The sequence below is a fragment of the Gymnoscopelus braueri genome (genome assembly GCF_963280865.1).
Source record: "Gymnoscopelus braueri genome assembly, chromosome: 5".
Lineage (NCBI taxonomy): Eukaryota > Metazoa > Chordata > Actinopteri > Myctophiformes > Myctophidae > Gymnoscopelus > Gymnoscopelus braueri.
This window is the reverse complement of record NC_137606.1, coordinates 41,371,533-41,389,066: the sequence shown is the minus strand read 5'-3', so window position 1 is coordinate 41,389,066 and position 17,534 is coordinate 41,371,533. Positions and strand designations below refer to the sequence as shown.

Sequence of the window (17,534 nt, the reverse complement as noted above, 5' to 3'; positions counted from 1 at the left end):
TTGATGTGAAAACGGATGCAAAACTTGTCTTTATCATCAGTATCAGGACTGTGAATAAGATTGTCACTTTCTCCCACACCCAGGCGTGTCGTGGGAGCTGGTCTACTCCGGACCGGCCACGGAGCACGTATGTGATGGCTTGAAGCCAGGCTGCTCCTACCAGACCCGAATTTACTGCATGAGTGAGGGAGGGCAGAGCCCGGTGAGTCATGCAGCATCAATACATACACACACGCACGCACGCACACACACACACACACCTAAACCTAATGTCGATGCATTTCTAATTTTACTTTGAAGAGAAGAAAGAGAGATGAACATAAAAGGAGAAAAACAAAACTAATGTGCTCTCTAATGGAAGGCTATGCTTGAATGAAGGCAATGCTAGCTGTAGCATTTCGTTTAATTAGCACCCGGGAGTCCTTGCTAATGAGAGGTTCCTTGGCATACAAATGTACTGTAGTGCTTACGGAACATTGTTGATGTCCAATCTGTCCGTGGTCTCCAAACCCAGCATCCATATTCTGGGGGAAACGGTAGCCATAAATAGCAGATGTACAAGCTCATGTTATCAGGTTATTTTTGGCGAAGAGATTTGGTGTGGACGGGACTGGGACGGGGGGGGACGGGGGTCCAAGTACAGAGCCAACTCGGGTCCAGTTTACTAAGTCTAGATGCTTTAAGTGGTTAAAGATCCTTTATGAAAGTCATCATAAGTGAAAAGTTTCAAAAATTGCAACAAAAAAAAAAGCAGTTTTGCGTGACACTGTTGTACGATGAGGTATAAAATGGGGCTTAATGGTTAATCTGGTTTATCAAACTAATTGATTTAGTCCATCGTAAAAACATACATTCACATTTTTCACGTCAATTTGTTGATATAAAAAACAAAACAAAATGATAAAAACAAAAACATACTGAAGGGTTATATGATTAATCAAAAAAGGAATCGAAATAATCAATAGCTGAAGCCCTACATGATATAGCTGGTACTGTAGCATCAGAAGGAAAACTGTTTATTGTCTAAGTTCTGGGGTCCATACAGGGAATTTGCTTCGGTACGTATGGTAGTATCAGAAAGCCAGCAGTGCATGGGCATGAATGACACGCATACAGTGCAATCAGGCAATTACTGTACAAGGCAAGGAAGGACAGTAGATCACAATTATGTTGATAGATGGGCGGTTAGATGTTTATTTGTTTTTCTTGGTGATATTTCTCCCTCCATGAGTCAGAGTCTACACGCACACACACATACACTCAGACACAGACAGACACAGGCATGACGGCCTCAACATCTCGGTGGCTCTCGCCGTTGCTGGATATATTAGACATGAATAATTCTTGGTGTTCGCTCTATTTATGGCCCCGATTTTAATAAGAAATCTTCATTCAGCGGCGGGAATTAGTCTCCCCTTCCCCACGTGTTAGAAGAACAAGACCCCCCCACACACACGCACACACACACACACGCGAGCGCCACCTCGCCTCACATGTGACGCAGGATGTGTTAGTCTTAATTGGTTGCGTTCACAAACTGCTCTCCATTAATGGCTTCGTCAGCTGTTGGCACATGCATGTTATTCATGACGGGACTTGTAAAGAAACATGACTCATGTTGGCGTCTTGGCGATGCCTCCTGCTGCCTCCGTTTGGCGCACGCCGCCACGTGTCATAGCCCTCACATGCCTTCCTCCAGCTGTTCATCCTCCCGATGAATCGTAGCGATGACGCTCTCTTGGGAAGGATGGAACCGCATGACATCAATGGCTTTGTGTGTCCTGTGTTAACATGGCCTACTTGTGAGAGTCAGATGAACGCCACAAGTATTGCAGCATTTGAGAAGCAGACGTGGGGGACCCTTTTTTCCTGTTTCTCACTAGAACAAATTGTTGTTTTATGGTTAAAGATTTGGGGAGTTAGGCTTCCAATTAGGAATTTAGGGTTAGGATTTAGAGGTTAGGTTTAGGGGTTAGGGTTGGACTTGTGCCTCGTGCAGTAGCCAATCCACTGCGGTGCGTTGTGATCTTGTAGATCGGCTATTCTCGGCTTAACCCATTAAGACCTGGAACGCATCTGTGTCACTTTAGATTTCTTTGGCTATTCAAAAATAGCAGATATACAAGCTCATAGCGCGGCACCGAGTGCCGCGCTATGAGCTTGTATATCTGCTATTTTTGAAAAATCTTAAAGATTTTTTTTGACTTTTTCCAAAAAACTGTACCAATGTACTAATGTACCAAACATTTTTAAGAATCGCCTCAGGTCTTAAAGGGTTAAGTTTAATAATGGCACCGAGCAGTATATATAAAAAATAGCAATAATAAAATCACCATCCTAAACGTTCATGTCCTCACAAGTAATACAAACCTGTGTGCGTGTGTGTGTGTGTGTGTGGGTCTTAATTGGTTTGTTGTCCTCTCCCCCACTAGCTGTCGGAGACCCTGCAGGTCCAGACTCCTGCGGTTCCCCCGGGTCCCTGTCAACCCCCTCGGCTGGTGGGCAAGCCGAAAGCCAGGGAGGTGCAGCTGCGCTGGGGTGAGTCATGAATCATTGCTCTCTCTCTCTCTCTCTCTTTCTCTCTCTCTCTCTCTCCCGACTCGGATAAACGTGTGGGTTGAATTCCAGCCACCGTCGATGCATTTGTCTGTGTTTTGTAAAACGATGCCTCGAAGCGCAGTATGTCGTGTTTGTGTCAGCGTGTGTGCATTTCACATCGGCCATCTGTCTGTGTGTTGGCCTGGGTACTTTCTTTTTTTTTTTGCTTCCGCCGTGCCACTTCCTGAGTCAGGGGAGCCCACTTTATTTTGAAGGATGTTGTGCCTGACGATAATGCTGCGGTTCATGTGGCTTTTCAGTGGAAGCAAACCACAAGCCTTCAACCGTCACACCCTGTCAGTTTCCCTTTTTGATAAGAGGGCGTTATGCCTGATGTATACTTGGTTTCGCTGCATGTCTCACACACGAAAATAGCCGTTCTACAAGTTGAGAATGCGTCGCAAGCTTTTTTTTTAGATCTGCTATTTTCGGTGCGCAACACCCGATGAGTAACCTAAGTAAATAAATCACCCTTTGAGCCTGATTCATACTTAGTTGCGTGCCGGTGTCGTGCTCAGTAAATAGCAGATCTACAACTTGTAGATCTGCTATTTACAGCAGGCAACACCAGTGTGCAACTAAGTATAAATCAGGCTTTAGAGAAGGAGGGTTGCTGCCCATGCCTTCAATTGCGACAAGTTGTTGTACTGACTATATATATATATATATATATATATATATATATATATATATATATATATATATATTTCCCAGGGCCCCCTCAAGTGGACGGTGGCAGCCCGGTGTCCTGCTACAGCGTGGAGGAAGACGACAGAGAGGTGTACCAAGGCTCTGAGATGGACTGCACTGTGGGCAGCCTGCTGCCCGGCAGAACCTACAGCTTTCGGCTCAAGGCGGCCAACAAGGCTGGGGTGAGGAAGAACACAAATGCTCACCTGAAAGTTTTTTTAGTAGAAATAAATAAAAATGATAATTTACAGCTTTTCGGCTAAAACTGCTATAATACTGTATAAGGGCGTCTATGGCCTAGTGGTTAAATCACATACCTCATAGGCTCTGATGGAGCCTGACAGCGAGCCGCGGGTTCGACTCCCGAGCCCGACAGCCTGCGTGACACTCCATGTGTCGTTCCCTGTCTCCCTCTCCCTGAAAAGAAAATTATATTTTAACACTTATACTGCATTTTAATGCCCATTTTTCCGATTGCGATATGATGACTGATTAATCGTGCGTCGTTATGTATTTTTGGGGGAGAGGTGGGGGGGGGGTTAATTACAGGTTAATTACTGTCAACCAGGCGGCTCCTATTTTGGGCATGTCATCATAGGCGAAATATGTTTGCCTGTAATTCCAACTGTTTGCCTGTTTTGTCACACTAGTTGTCTCTAACAGTAACAGGCAGGCTGCAACTCCAACTCCAATCGCTCCTCTGTTAGCCATGGAATTAATGAGATGGAATATATTTCTGGCAGCGTCAGATAATTCACAGTGATAAAGCTTAATGAACATGACTCAGAGCATCGTGTTCAGAGACACATCGCAAAAGAACAGATCTGCAGTTAGAAGCCTATTTTTTTTCTTCTTTTTTTTTCATTATATTCTATGAATAACTGATGACGGATTGGCTTTTGCTAAAACATGACACCACCCGCATGTTGGGTTGGGATCCTTTAGGATTCTAACGATTCCGGTTCTTAAACGATTCCCTGTTAACGGTCCGATTCCTTAACGGTTCACTATAACGATTCCTATACGGGGTTCCAAATGAACCCTTACAGGTCTGTATCTCTGAGACCCTTACGGGTCCATTTGGTTCCATTTGTACACTCTCAGAGTCATGATGGTCCTTGAAATTAACCCATTTAGACCTGGAACTCATCTGTGTCATTTTAGATTTCTTTGGCTATTAAAAAATAGCGGATCTACAAGCTCATAGCGCGGCACCGAGTGCCGTGCTATGAGCTTGTATATCTGCTATTTTTGGAAAAATTGTGCAAATCTTTGACATTTTTTTGTTTTATCTACAAAATCTAAATATTTTGTAGAATCGGAACCTCGGGTCTTAATGGGTTAAAACGGACCACCGGTATTGTAATAGTATAGCAGAGTGAAGTCCACATACCAGCTCTGACAGTGTGTGATAAACCCCAGTTCCTGAAACGGTTCCAAATGTGATTCCTCGATGTTTGGTCCCAGATCCCAACCCTATAACTGCATGCTCTCTCTTTGGCCCAACAGTACGGGCCCCTTTCGGAGCGCTGCGAGGCGACAACGGGCCCCGGGGCCCCAGAAGCCTGCAAGGCCCCCTGCACCACGTGCAAATCGCCCAGCTGTGTGGTGATCAGCTGGGAGGTAAGACATGGCTTTTCCCTCTACAGTGATCCTTAAGTACCGATACAAAATAATCATATTATCGTGCAATAATAACTAGGGCTGTCACGATTACATATTTAAGTTGACGATTAATTGCCACTCAAATAATTCCGATTAACGATTTCATTGTGTGTTTGTCCATTGAGCATTGGAACATATGAAGGCTTTTAGGCTTCGTAATGAAAAAAATGCACAGGGCAGATATGACAAATAACTGACATATATAAAGAAATTATTGACATATTTAAAAAAAATATATGTAAAAAAAAAAGACAGAAATAGCTGATCTACAAGCTTGTAGATCCGCTATTTCTGTATTTTTTTAATATTTGAAAATGTGTGAAAATGTTTCAACATGGAAATGATTATGACGATTATGCAAAGATAATTGCGATTATCTCAAATAATTGCGATCAGACGATTATGTAATAATTGTGACAGGCCTAATAATAACCACACAACGGTAGACATCTAAGGCCAGGTGTTCTGGTAGATTATACTGTAAAGTTTTACCGTGTTCAGGTTTTAGTGGTAGGTCTAACGGGCGACATGCTCTTTTCTTCCCGGTGTGTGCGCGCGCGTCCCTCTAGGCTCCCCCGTGCAACGGAGCCCCCGTATCGGAGTTCCGGGTGGAGTGGGGGGCCGCCGAGGGCGTCATGCAGGCGTGTTACAGCGGACCAGCGTTCAGCCACGAAATGAAGGGGCTGCTCCCTGCAACCAACTACTTCTGCAGAGTACAGGTGAACATTGCACCCTATACAAGCTCCCTAAAGCAGTGGTTCCCAAACTGGGGGGTCCCCAAATGATTAGCTTAATGTGCAACATGGTTTTCTCACTCAACAGTAAACAAACCAACATACAGCATAAGTGTACACGGGATATCTGCACATTTCTAAAGTTACAATTGACTGACTTTTCAGACCTTTTTAATGCCAAATTGGCCAAATGGTCAAATATTACGTAAGAAAGAGGCAAATATTGTGAAAATAGCCGAACTACAAGCTCACAACGCCTCGCAGTGCGGCTATTTTCACAATATTTGTCTGTGGAACACAGTCAAACTCGTGCTTGTCAGGGTGGGGGGTCCCCAGTTCAAATATGATTTTTTGGGGGGGGGTTTGCGGCCTGAAAGATTTGGGAACCCTTGCTCTTACGGGTGATTAATACTTTAAAAAATGTGCTGATCTTCCATCGTAGATCTGCTATTTTCAGTATAGTAGTATAAATCAGGCATCATTAACTCCATGTAGCCTATTAGGAGGGTAAGAGTTTTGCAACGTTGCATATTATCTGGGTTGTTACTTTTTGGCCAAACTGCAAAATCTGAAGTAACATAACATTTCCTTTCAAAAAGTGTCTCGGAGGAAAAACAACCAATTCTCTTTTTACTGTAGAAAGCCAAAGGAACTGAATTAACTCACTGAGTGCCAGCATTATTTCTGGCTATTTCTGGCCAGTACGATTTTGATTTTGATCTTCAGATAATGATATCTTGGGTTCAATCTTGTTTTTTTTGTTGAAAAAAGTGTTCAGAACCCAAGATATCATTATCTGAAGATTTGCAGCTCCATCCACTCTTTGTTTAACCTATAACTGAAAAAGGCTGTATCTCGCTTCCTAAGCACTTTTTCTTTACTTTGAAAAAAAAGAAGAAAAAAGTTGGCATGGTTCGCAATAAAAAAAATAATAATTGGCACTGAGAGAGTTAATGGCACTCAATGAGTTAACAGGCTCTTAGCCATACTGGGCGTCTGCATTTAGAAAGTAGGATATCACAAAAACAGAGTCTACAATGCAGTACTTATGGGCATAACACTATGCCCATTATGCACTAATTTGCATCAATGGGGTGAAATATTATTTGGCCAGAATGTGAAAACCAGATCCCAGGTGTGGAGACTCTAAAGGATCGCTGGGTATTTTATACGCGACACCTCCACCTTGTGTTCCTCTGGGATCACTACACGTGTGGACATTCACGTGCGATCATCCATTTTATTTAACAAACCATCTCTGAGGATTAAAATATTACATTTTCCATTGCTAACTGATATTTATAAAAGTTTGATTAAAATGTTTACATGTGTGTATTTTACAATGGGCAGGTTACATTATTTGGACTGACTTTATTTGGAAGTTTGCGTCTTTGAAATGTTTTGCCTCAATGAGGCCACTACACAAGTGAACAACCGTTTTGGATATAATTGTTGATATGATTTAAGTGCAGGGGTCATCAATATGTCCGTAAACGGACAAATGACTTGGTCTTGGACAAAAGACTTGGTCTTGTCCGTGGCAAATTTGAGATTTTCTGTTTTACACTCCATTATAATGTTCTTATTTTGATCATAAGACCCACTTACTGAATGTCAGTCTCCAGGTTTTCTTCAGAATATGTATGACACTGATTTTCTACGACACTTTGTATGGCACATTAGGAGTCCACTCCTAATGTGGTTCTCAAAATGTTATTTGCAAGAACCCCCATAACTCTGAGAGTGTACAAATGGAACCAAATGGACCGTTCCATTTCCACAGTTACAGATCTGTTATGGTGATTCAGGGCTAGCTCTTTGTGTTTCTGGTAATTCAAATTTTGTACAGTATGTCCGTGGCAAAAATTGAATGTTTACAAAAATGTCCACCACAAGCCAACATGGCAATGACCCTTGTTTAAATGTGAAAAGTCATTCTAATCGTTTTGGGTTTTGTCAGTACTTGTTGGTGATTGAAGTTGTAGTTTCAATTTACAGATTATAGATTTTTCGACATTATACTGCTTAGACTGATGATAGGTTCTTGGTTTACCTATGATCCTATTACTATTTCTATGCATTTGATGTATGTTTTCCTTGTTAACTGTGAATCGCTCTGGATTAAGAGCGTTTGCTAAATGCCTCAATTGTAAATTGTAAATTGAAGAGATGACAGAAAAGAAGAAAAATCTGACCTCATATCATCCCCTTGTGTACAGGCTGTGAACGTGGCCGGCCCGGGCCCGTTCAGCGAGGCCGTCCTGTGCCAGACGCCGTGCTCCGTGCCCGCGGCGGTCAGCAACATCCACGCCCTGAAGGAGGCAGAGCTGCTCGGCTACACGGACGCAGAAGAGGAGGAGGAGGAGGAGGAGGAGGAGGAGGAGGAAGATGATGAGGACGGTTCCCGGGCTCCGGCGGCTACGCTCTACTCTCCCTCCACCTGCCTGGGTCTGTGGTGGGAGCCTCCCTGTGACCACGGCTCTCCTGTCACCTCCTACCTGATCGACCTGGGAGAGCGGCAGCCCGTCTCGGTGGGCCCCGTCACCAAACACATCATTCAGCACCTGCAGCCTGACACCAGCTACAGGTAGGGCTGTCACCAGTGGTGTAAAGTAACTAAGTACAATTTTGAGGTATTTTTTACTTATTTCCAGTTTTCAGTACTTTCACTTCTACTCCACTACATCTCAGAGGCAAATATTGTACTTACTAGTTACTTTGTAGATTTTGATTATTATTACCATACATACTAGGGCATTAACGAATAGTGATTTATGGTATTCGAATTATTCGACCCAAAAGTATTCGAATAGTCGATTATTCGGTTTGATTATAAATTTTTTTTTTTTTTTTTTTTTTTTCAATTACATTGATGACTCGACTCAAGGAATGCGAGTTGACGTCACACCAGAGCTCACAGCTGCGTGTCTGCTCTAGAAAAGCCACTAAAAAAAAGAAAATCTAAAAAAAAAAAAAAAAAATGCTTTTTTTTTTTTTTTTTTTTTTTTTTCGAATAGTCGAATAGTGGTTTGATAGTCGAATAGTCGGTTTGATATTCGAATATTCGAATATTCGACTATTCTGTGAATGCCCTAATACATACATTAAACTCTTCTGCCCTATATACATTTCGGCCATTTGAAAATAGCCGATCTACAAGCTCACAATGCGTCGCGATGCGACGCATTGTGAGCTTGTAGATCTGCTATTTTCAAAAGATTTGTATAAATTGTATTTGAAAATTAGATTTGATCTGCTATTTGATTTGATCTGGAGTCACGACGACTTCCTTTCCGTTCTCTCTCTGTGTGTTTCGGAGCAGGATCCGGATCCAGGCCCTGAACAGCCTGGGAGCGGGCCCCTTCAGCCACAGCTTCAAGCTGAAGACCAAGCCCCTGCCCCCGCCCCCGCCCCGCCTGGAGTGCACGGCCTTCAGCCACCAGACCCTCAAGCTCAAGTGGGGCGACGGCCCAGCCAAAGCAGCCGCCTCCGACGCCCTCCAGTACCAGCTGCAGATGGAGGACAGGAATGGCAGGTATGTATTGAAACTAAAAAACGAAATCATACCTATCGTCGCTGTCGGAATGGAAGTCTTGTAAGTCCAAAACCGGGAAAAAAAAAACGTTGATTTTTTTCAATCAACGATTAACTCTATAACTGCCAAAGACGTTTATAAACGTCTTTGGGCCTTCAGCTATTGCCTGCCAAAGACGTTTAAAAACGTCTTTGAAAAAAATAAATAATAATAACTTCTCTAATTATTTAAGATTGACACCTTTTCGATATTCCAAACGAATAAGGAGATAACAATTCCCAAAGATTTGCTGCTCCATCCACTTCAATGTTAAAATTGAAACGGACAAACAATTCACAATGTTTTTTGGTTTGAAACTACTGGTTTTGAGCTATTTTCAAACATCAAACAACACATGACAACAAGGTCAAATTGACCTCGTTGACATTTGTGAAACCACACCTGAATCTCATCTGTGATTAGAAATTATCTGGGATCAATCATACTGGAGAAAAATATTCTGTGGCTATGCGAAAAGGTACCAAAATCGGTCAAAACCCTGGCAGAGGCTACAGACTTTTTGAAAAAACTCTGGCAGGGTAAGAGTTAAACATAGTGATATCGGCTATTTTCACTACTTTTGTGCGACACTCATGTATGATGAAGTAGGGCATTAATTTACAACGAAACATAAAACAAGTTGATATATGGAGATACAAGGTTTCTGCCTGACGTCAACGCTATGTTGTTTTGCGTGTGCGAAAACGCACACACACGCACGAGCAAACGGCGGCCATTATGCCTGTTAGTGGTGGTAATGGCTGCACCTGTGTCCATTTGAATAAAAGGAAAGATGCGAGGTCACTAGATCAGTGTTAGGCCTGAGATTCTGGTACAGCGCCGGGATACTTTGTTTAGGAAGCAGCCTGAGACATTATGTCCTGTTTTATAATAATAAATAACTTGCGTTAAGTATTGCATTAGCCAGTGTTGCACATTGTACAAAATATAGATACAGTATAGTTATAGATCTAGCATTACGGGGAGGTACTGTGTGGTGCTGATGGAAAAAGAGGAAATCTCGGACCAGTTTACTAAGTCTACAGGTTTTAAGTGGTTAACCACTTGAACCCCATATGGTTGAGCGGAGTCCCTCAGGGCTCTATACTAGTGTCTTTTTGTGGGGAAAGCTTTCGCAGAAATAGCCAATCGACAAGCTCACAACACGTCGAAACGTGTCGCGTTGTGAGCTTGTCGATCAGCTATTTTATTTTAAAGATGGGAGGCTTATTTGTCTTTGTTCTGTTATTCATCACCTTCACGCCTCTCTCTCTCTCTCTCTCTCCCCCTCCCCCCTCGCCCTCCCTGTTCTTGTCATTACAGATTTATCTCCTTGTATAAAGGACCATGCCACACTCACAAAGTCCAGAGGCTTAATGAGTCTACCTCGTACACGTTCCGCATCCAGGCCTTTAATGAGGCGGGCGAAGGACCCTTCTCAAATGTTTACACCTTCACCACCCCACGCTCTCCCCCCGCCCCCCTCAAAGGTACAGTGAAGAGCTACACAGTGTCTTTCATTAGCGTCTGAGTGTACCGCATGTCATGACATCTGTGTCCAAAACTCAAGTACCGTTGGCTTTGAAGTCAGCGGTAAGTTTTTCTTTAACCCATTAAGAACTGAGGCCGATTCTACAACTGTCTTCTAAGTCCTAACAGTTTTCTGAAAAACGTGCGTTGCTATATCAGTGGTGCTCAAACTTTTTGATGTCAAAATGATATGTATTTGGTCACAGACCCCCCATCTCTCTGCGTCGCAGACGCGTTGTGAGCTCGTAGATCGGCTATTTTCAACACACAGCTAAGTATTAAACAGGCACAACACACTGAAAGCGTTATCGATGCAAGTGTCCCTGACGCACTCGTCTCGTCGGTGTGTCATCACACATCGTTGCTGCTGGGCAGAATTGTAATTTGTACACTCTCAGAGTTATAAATGGTTAAATTAACTTAACCTGTATGGAGTGGACAGTTATGGTCCGGCTCCCAGACCACAACAAAGAAGGGAAACAGGCAAGGGATAAATGCAAAAATGTATATGTTTATTAAATAGATAAGGAATTTAAATAGATAAAGCAAATGTCTCCAACAGAAACCTGGCAGGGAAACTAAACTGCCATACAAACTAAGGGACTGAATCAAACAAACAATATGCTCTGTGTGGCCATGCTCGGGTGTGGCCCAGGTGGAAGAGAAAGAAGCACTGGGCAAGGTGTCTCTTTTATAGTGATTGGAGGCCCTGGCCAGCTGCCTCCAATCCTTGATTGCCACCACTCTCCAACCAGGTCCCAGCACACTGAAAGGACATTGAGATTAGCAACTTGCACACAAACCCTGACATAGGCCATGGGGCCGTCACACTTAATGAGTCTACCTCGTACACGTTCCGCATCCAGGCCTTTAATGAGGCGGGCGAAGGACCCTTCTCTAATGTTTACACCTTCACCACCCCACGCTCTCCCCCCGCCCCCCTCAATGGTACAGTGAAGAGCTACACAGTGTCTTTCATTAGCGTCTGAGTGTACCGCGTGTCATGACATCTGTGTCCAAAACTCAAGTACCGTTGGCTTTGAAGTCAGCGGTAAGTTTTTCTTTAACCCATTAAGAACTGAGGCCGATTCTACAACTGTCTTCTAAGTCCTAACAGTTTTCTGAAAAACGTGTGTTGCTATATCAATGGTGCTCAAACTTTTTGATGTCAAAAGACCCCCATCTCTCTGCGTCGCAGACACGTTGTGAGCTCGTAGATCGGCTATTTTCAACACACAGCTAAGTATAAAACAGTCACAGCGTGACAGACTGTCACAACACACTGAAAGCGTTATCGATGCAAGTGTCCTTGACGCACTCGTCTCGTTCCGTGTGTCATCACACATCGTTGCTGCTGGGCAGAATTGTAATTTGTACACTCTCAGAGTTATAAATGGTTAAATTAACTCTGCAGATTTGACTGTGTGCTGTCTAAACAAAGCCTGTATGGAGTGGACAGGTCACTCTTTTAGAAGGTGAAATAAGTAAATACATCGTTTTCATGCTTCTGACATGGGTATTAGAGGTGTGCAGAAAGACCTGTGGTATTTTTTGCTCCAAGCTGTTGTTGCTAAATCCACCGTTTTCATTTCATATTATCTTTTAATTGGATGTTCAAAAGCAAAAAAAATAAATCTGATTCCAATAAATGTACGGTATAACTACTTATGTTATATTCAACGTTTTTTAAGGAGTTTAGAGGAAACATGAAAATATCATGGCTTTTCCAGATTAAATGATTATCTAGGGGTAAACATTTTTCACTATAGATCAGTGTACTGTATGTCTGAATGATCTATATATTTTTTATTCGTGCCCAGTATTTTCCCACAGAGCCCAGTCAGTTGATCTTGTTGATCAGAATGACACTCCTTTAATACTCATTTAATCTGTTTACCATAAATTAATTCTTATCTCAAATGGAAACTTTAATCAAAAGTTTTTTCAAGTTTGCAAGTTTTTGACAAACATGGGTGGTCGATCATGGGCGGTCTAGGACTCTCTCCAAAATGGGGGTCGGCATCGGACAAATCTATCATGGGTGGGGCTGTAATGATTGTAAATCAAGTGTGAGTGACACAGCCACAACACTAGAGGGAGCGACCATGATCTGGTGCTACCCACATTTAGAACAAACATGGGAAAATTCTCATTCTACTACAGTGACTCTGATTTCTTTCAAAATTGACCCGAAAAATCATCTATCAGGAGACCACAAGGGGAGGTAAATGTAAATTCCCATTGAAAGGAGCTGTCATTCACTCCTTTGTGTATATAGAGTTTTTGTGCAATTTTTTTAATGCTACTGTATGTTGATTAATTGAATACATAGGACCACAATGGAAGCAAGTCCCAGGACCTTTTTTGCGTTATCCTTTTAGCCTTAATGTCTGACACAATTACAAGTACAATGTGCTGTTTACATTTCTGACTAATTAAGTATTCAATCAATCAATCAAAAAATTAATGCTGTGTGTCCCTCCTCAGCCCCTAAGGTGGAGCGTTCAGAGGACCACTCCTGTGAGGTCACCTGGGAGTCCCTGCCCCCCATGAAGGGAGACCCCGTCATCTACACCCTGCAGTGCATGCTGGGAAACGCCGAGTTCAAACAGGTATATCCACCTTGTTATGCTTGATGAAAAGTAGGCCTGTCACGATTATGACATTTTGCTTGACGTATTTGACTCAAATACTTGCGATTAACAATTTAATTGTCGTTGAACATTGAAACATTATTAATACAAAATGCATTCATTTTCTTTTTGGCTTTTAGGCGTCGTAATAAAAGATTGCACAGGTCAGATAAGACAAATAACTTAATACAAAGAAATTACTGACATTTAATAATTTTATAATTTCAAAAGAAATGTAGAAATATTTCTGCTATTTTTGGAAAATCTTTGAAAATAATCGTAAAAAGAATGATCATTAAGTAGTTGCAGCCCCACTAATGTTGCTGTCAGGCAGAAACCTCTTAAAATTAAAGCAATGCTCTACTTGATCATCCTACAGCAGTGATATTCAACTGGAGGCCCGCGGGCCAAATTCGGCCCCTGTGGAGTTTTCTTGTGGCCCTGTAACACATTCCAACTGGAACACATTCCATATTTCGAAAATAAACATTGGATGGTTGGTTGTACAGGATGACCATTTGTTATGTTTTTCATAACCGTTAACCTCAACCATAGTCACGCCATAGTACAAAATGTATGTCCATTGTTACAGTATGTGCTATAGGTACTACTATAGGACCATAATGGACATGGTGACGTACTGCTTCATACTGCATTTAGATGTTTGAGAGGATCATTTCTCTGCCAGACCTGTATAATGCACAGGCTTTACAATTTCAAGAATATAGGAAGTATACATGCATTGTCATCAAATGAGGCCAGTAATGGGGGCAGGCTGACGTGTTTCTATGTTTGTATAAATTAAGAGGTTTTTGTTTTTATATTTTACCCGGCTGAAATGGGCACAGGCTCTTATAATGCGTTTCATGAACCATTCGTACCATTAGGGAATTAGTGCATCATGACATTGAGTGCTTGGGTGAAACACATGACAGTGTAACTAATGGATGAGGTGGAGAATTATTTCTTTGGTGTTGTTACGATCCCGTCTAGGGGAAATGAAAGGATCGTGACATAAGGTTGACAAGTGAATTGTTTTATTAATGACCTCGTTTTGGTTTCTTTTAGGTTTGAAATTATTTTTTACATACAATGGATTTACAAATAGACAATTTTCAAGACATGAATTTAACCTTAAACATACACAGAAAATAAGCCCCGGTGCAAAGCAATAACCAAATAAACCAAGCTAAACCCATACTTACCTTTAAACGTAATAAAGTAATAAGTTAACCAGGAAGTGAATGGAGCAGTTAATCTTCGGATCACGTTATCTTGGGTTCTGGACGTTTTTCCCAAAAAAACGAAATGACTGAGATATCCGTCAATGGCGGTGAACGGGTGGATTTTAAATGACAGAGATCTCCGTCAATGGCAGTGCATGTGTTAACATGTCACCTTAGCAAGTTCAACATTTCACAAAACAGTACCAAAACAGAATATGTGCGGATTCAACAATTCCAGGAGGGTGCACGTCAAGAACGCGGTGTTACCAAACTTTTGGACACCACATTTAGACCAAACATCCCCTGAGCACCATCTCCATGGACAGCGTGTAACACCATGGGCAGCGTGTCACACACTGCCAAAGCACACAGGTGCTGACAGCTCTTAAATAGAAGGCCTTCTTCAGTGATTGGTCCAGCATGATTGAAGGTGCCCCACCAATCAGTGGTAGCCAGGTCTCCTCCACAGCAGGACCTGAGCTGGATGAATAATGCATGTCAGGGTTGCATAGCAATGCAACAGTGAATACAATAGAACCCTTACATAGAACACAAATATGTAACAGGTGTGATGGACCATGTCCACCCAAAACTCAGAAGTAAGTAGCTACAAATAGAGAGAGATGGCATGTAATGGACGAACTGCACTCAAAACTCTTGTTGTGCTCTTTATGTTGATATGTCACTGAAAATGTCGCAATGTAACTTTTGTCAAGCTACCCAGCTACATGGTGAAAAAAGTAGCTGAGCTGAGTTGAGAAACCATTCTGAGAAGCCATCTCTGGCTGTTTTGTTTCTTTGCACTATATGAAAAGCATGATACTAATGAGTACATTTCATGTAAGCTAATTTAACAATTTGACCCAAGTGATTTCATGGGTGAATTTAACTTTTACTGGAGTAAAAATATATTCAAAGCAAGACTTACGTTCTCTTACTCAAGTGTGGCTTTTAAGTACTTTATAAATCATTGTTTATTTCTCTATGTATAACTTGTAAGGCAGAATTGGACAGCAGTCATGGAGCAGTTGCAGCTTTGTAACATGGCGGCTGGACAGCTACCTCCAGGCGTCACTTTTGGGGGGGGAAGTACACTAATGGTCATTATAATATGGTAAATTGTTTGTCTACTCACTCTGTGTCTCAGAGGAGGGCTGTGGACAGTTCAGAAACCCGCCTGCCAGTGATATCATTGATGGGGAATCCAAGTTAATTGAAACTTCAATCTTTCTCTTCCTGGAAAGTTAGCATGCTATACTATCAGCCATTATTCTCGCCTATATGAGAGGAAATGCAACACATTTTATCTTGTTTGAAATGACCAAACCTGCCTAGATAGGTTTAAAATGGGTGAAGCGGTCCTTTAAAGTTTTCCAGTTCGGTCAAGCATGATTTTTTTCCAATTCATTTAAAAAGAAAATTTGTCTTGTGGCCCCCGGCTTCAAGTAATTTTACAACTGTGGCCCCCTGCCTAATCTAGTTGAATACCCCTGTCCTACTGCGTCACACAAAAGTAGCAGATCCACAAGCTCGAAACGCGGCGCAAAGCGACGCGTTTCGAGCTTGTGGATCTGCTACTTTTGCTATTTTGCCATTTTGAATCCCGATAGGTAACAGTTTTGGACATATGAGGTTTCCACCCGACAGAGACGATATACAGTAGTGCTATTGTATGGAAGTGGAGATACAAATGGGTCCAAGAGGCATGAGGTTCTGACTGCAGCCAGAGCGTCACAGCGCTCTGTATTGGTCATCGCTGCCTTTAAATTGGCCATTATGTAAAGGTCATTGATCCATGAGCAGTCCCAGGTGTCTAGCGTGTGACAACAAGCTCATCTCTCTCCGCGGCCCCCGGCGGTCTTAACCAGGAGTAATGGCCGCCACCAGCGTATGTACGTACTATTATGCTAATATCACTGCATCACACAGCTCAGTCGGGTGAGTGCGTTGATGTATGACGTTGCCCTTCTGCACGAGCTATATAGGTGCCTGTGTTTCCATAGAAAGCGTTTGTTTGTTTTTTAGCTGAGGGGCGATTTGGATGTGGATTATCGTTGTTGTCTGGCAGAAACCTCTTGTCTCCGTATTGTAACTTTTTGTGTCTTTTTTTGTAAATGAATGCCCTACTTGATCATACTACAGCGTCACTCAAAAGTAGCAGATCCACAAGCTCGAAACGCGGCGCGAAGCAACACGTTTTGAAGTCTTTACCAACCAGCCATTCATTTCACCTTTAGAAATGAATGGCTGACTGGCGCTGCCATCTCAAAAGTACAGGCAACATTCTCAAATTGGAAATGTATTAGGATTCATTCACACTATGCCTGACCTGTAATGTTTCCCCCGTCTGCCTTTAGTCAGACTGGCAACAAAGTCAAATTATTTTCAGTTTTGGCAGGTCTTGTCGAAATGAACAAAGTTCTCTGAGAACAAAAGTGTTTTCTACTCGCTGTGGCAGAGTTCTGAATGTTGGACCCACCCACGGGTCTCTGCTCTTTTTTTAAATTGTGCTTTGACATAATTTGTCTCAGATTTTGCTACTTCTGGTGACAGACACAGTAGACAACATGTGTGCTGTCTCTCTCCATTATTGCTTACACACAGGTTGTGTTTGTAGTTGCTCAGAGAGAAACGATAGTTTGTACCCTCTTAACCTCCTCAGACAACCTTTTCTTCAAAACTGTCCACAGTACGTTGGCGGACAGATTGCGGGATCAAAACAATATAAATCACGTGGTTCTGACCAATCGAACACGATGTTGGCATTAGTGAACTGCCAAAACCAACAATGAGTGTGTTAGTTTGCTTTTGCTCCACAATGACTTCATTTTATTCTTATTGACCAAATAAAACCCGAAAAGCTTAACCAGGGCTTTATCCTTTT

The 17,534-nt window shown here is 42.3% G+C and overlaps 1 protein-coding gene across 2 annotated transcripts in view; it reads left to right on the top strand.

The window, feature by feature from the left end:
- The window catches only part of fndc3a (fibronectin type III domain containing 3A), a 111,361-nt gene that overhangs the window by 90,135 nt on the left and 3,692 nt on the right, over window positions 1-17,534 (top strand). For both annotated transcript variants that reach the window (XM_080428413.1, XM_080428414.1), the window contains 9 exons: window positions 84-202; window positions 2,433-2,538; window positions 3,313-3,470; window positions 4,798-4,911; window positions 5,523-5,672; window positions 7,907-8,274; window positions 9,010-9,222; window positions 10,585-10,751; window positions 13,279-13,403. In XM_080428413.1, the coding sequence (XP_080284539.1) occupies window positions 84-202; window positions 2,433-2,538; window positions 3,313-3,470; window positions 4,798-4,911; window positions 5,523-5,672; window positions 7,907-8,274; window positions 9,010-9,222; window positions 10,585-10,751; window positions 13,279-13,403 (1,520 nt within the window). The remainder of the gene's footprint in view (window positions 1-83; window positions 203-2,432; window positions 2,539-3,312; window positions 3,471-4,797; window positions 4,912-5,522; window positions 5,673-7,906; window positions 8,275-9,009; window positions 9,223-10,584; window positions 10,752-13,278; window positions 13,404-17,534) is intronic.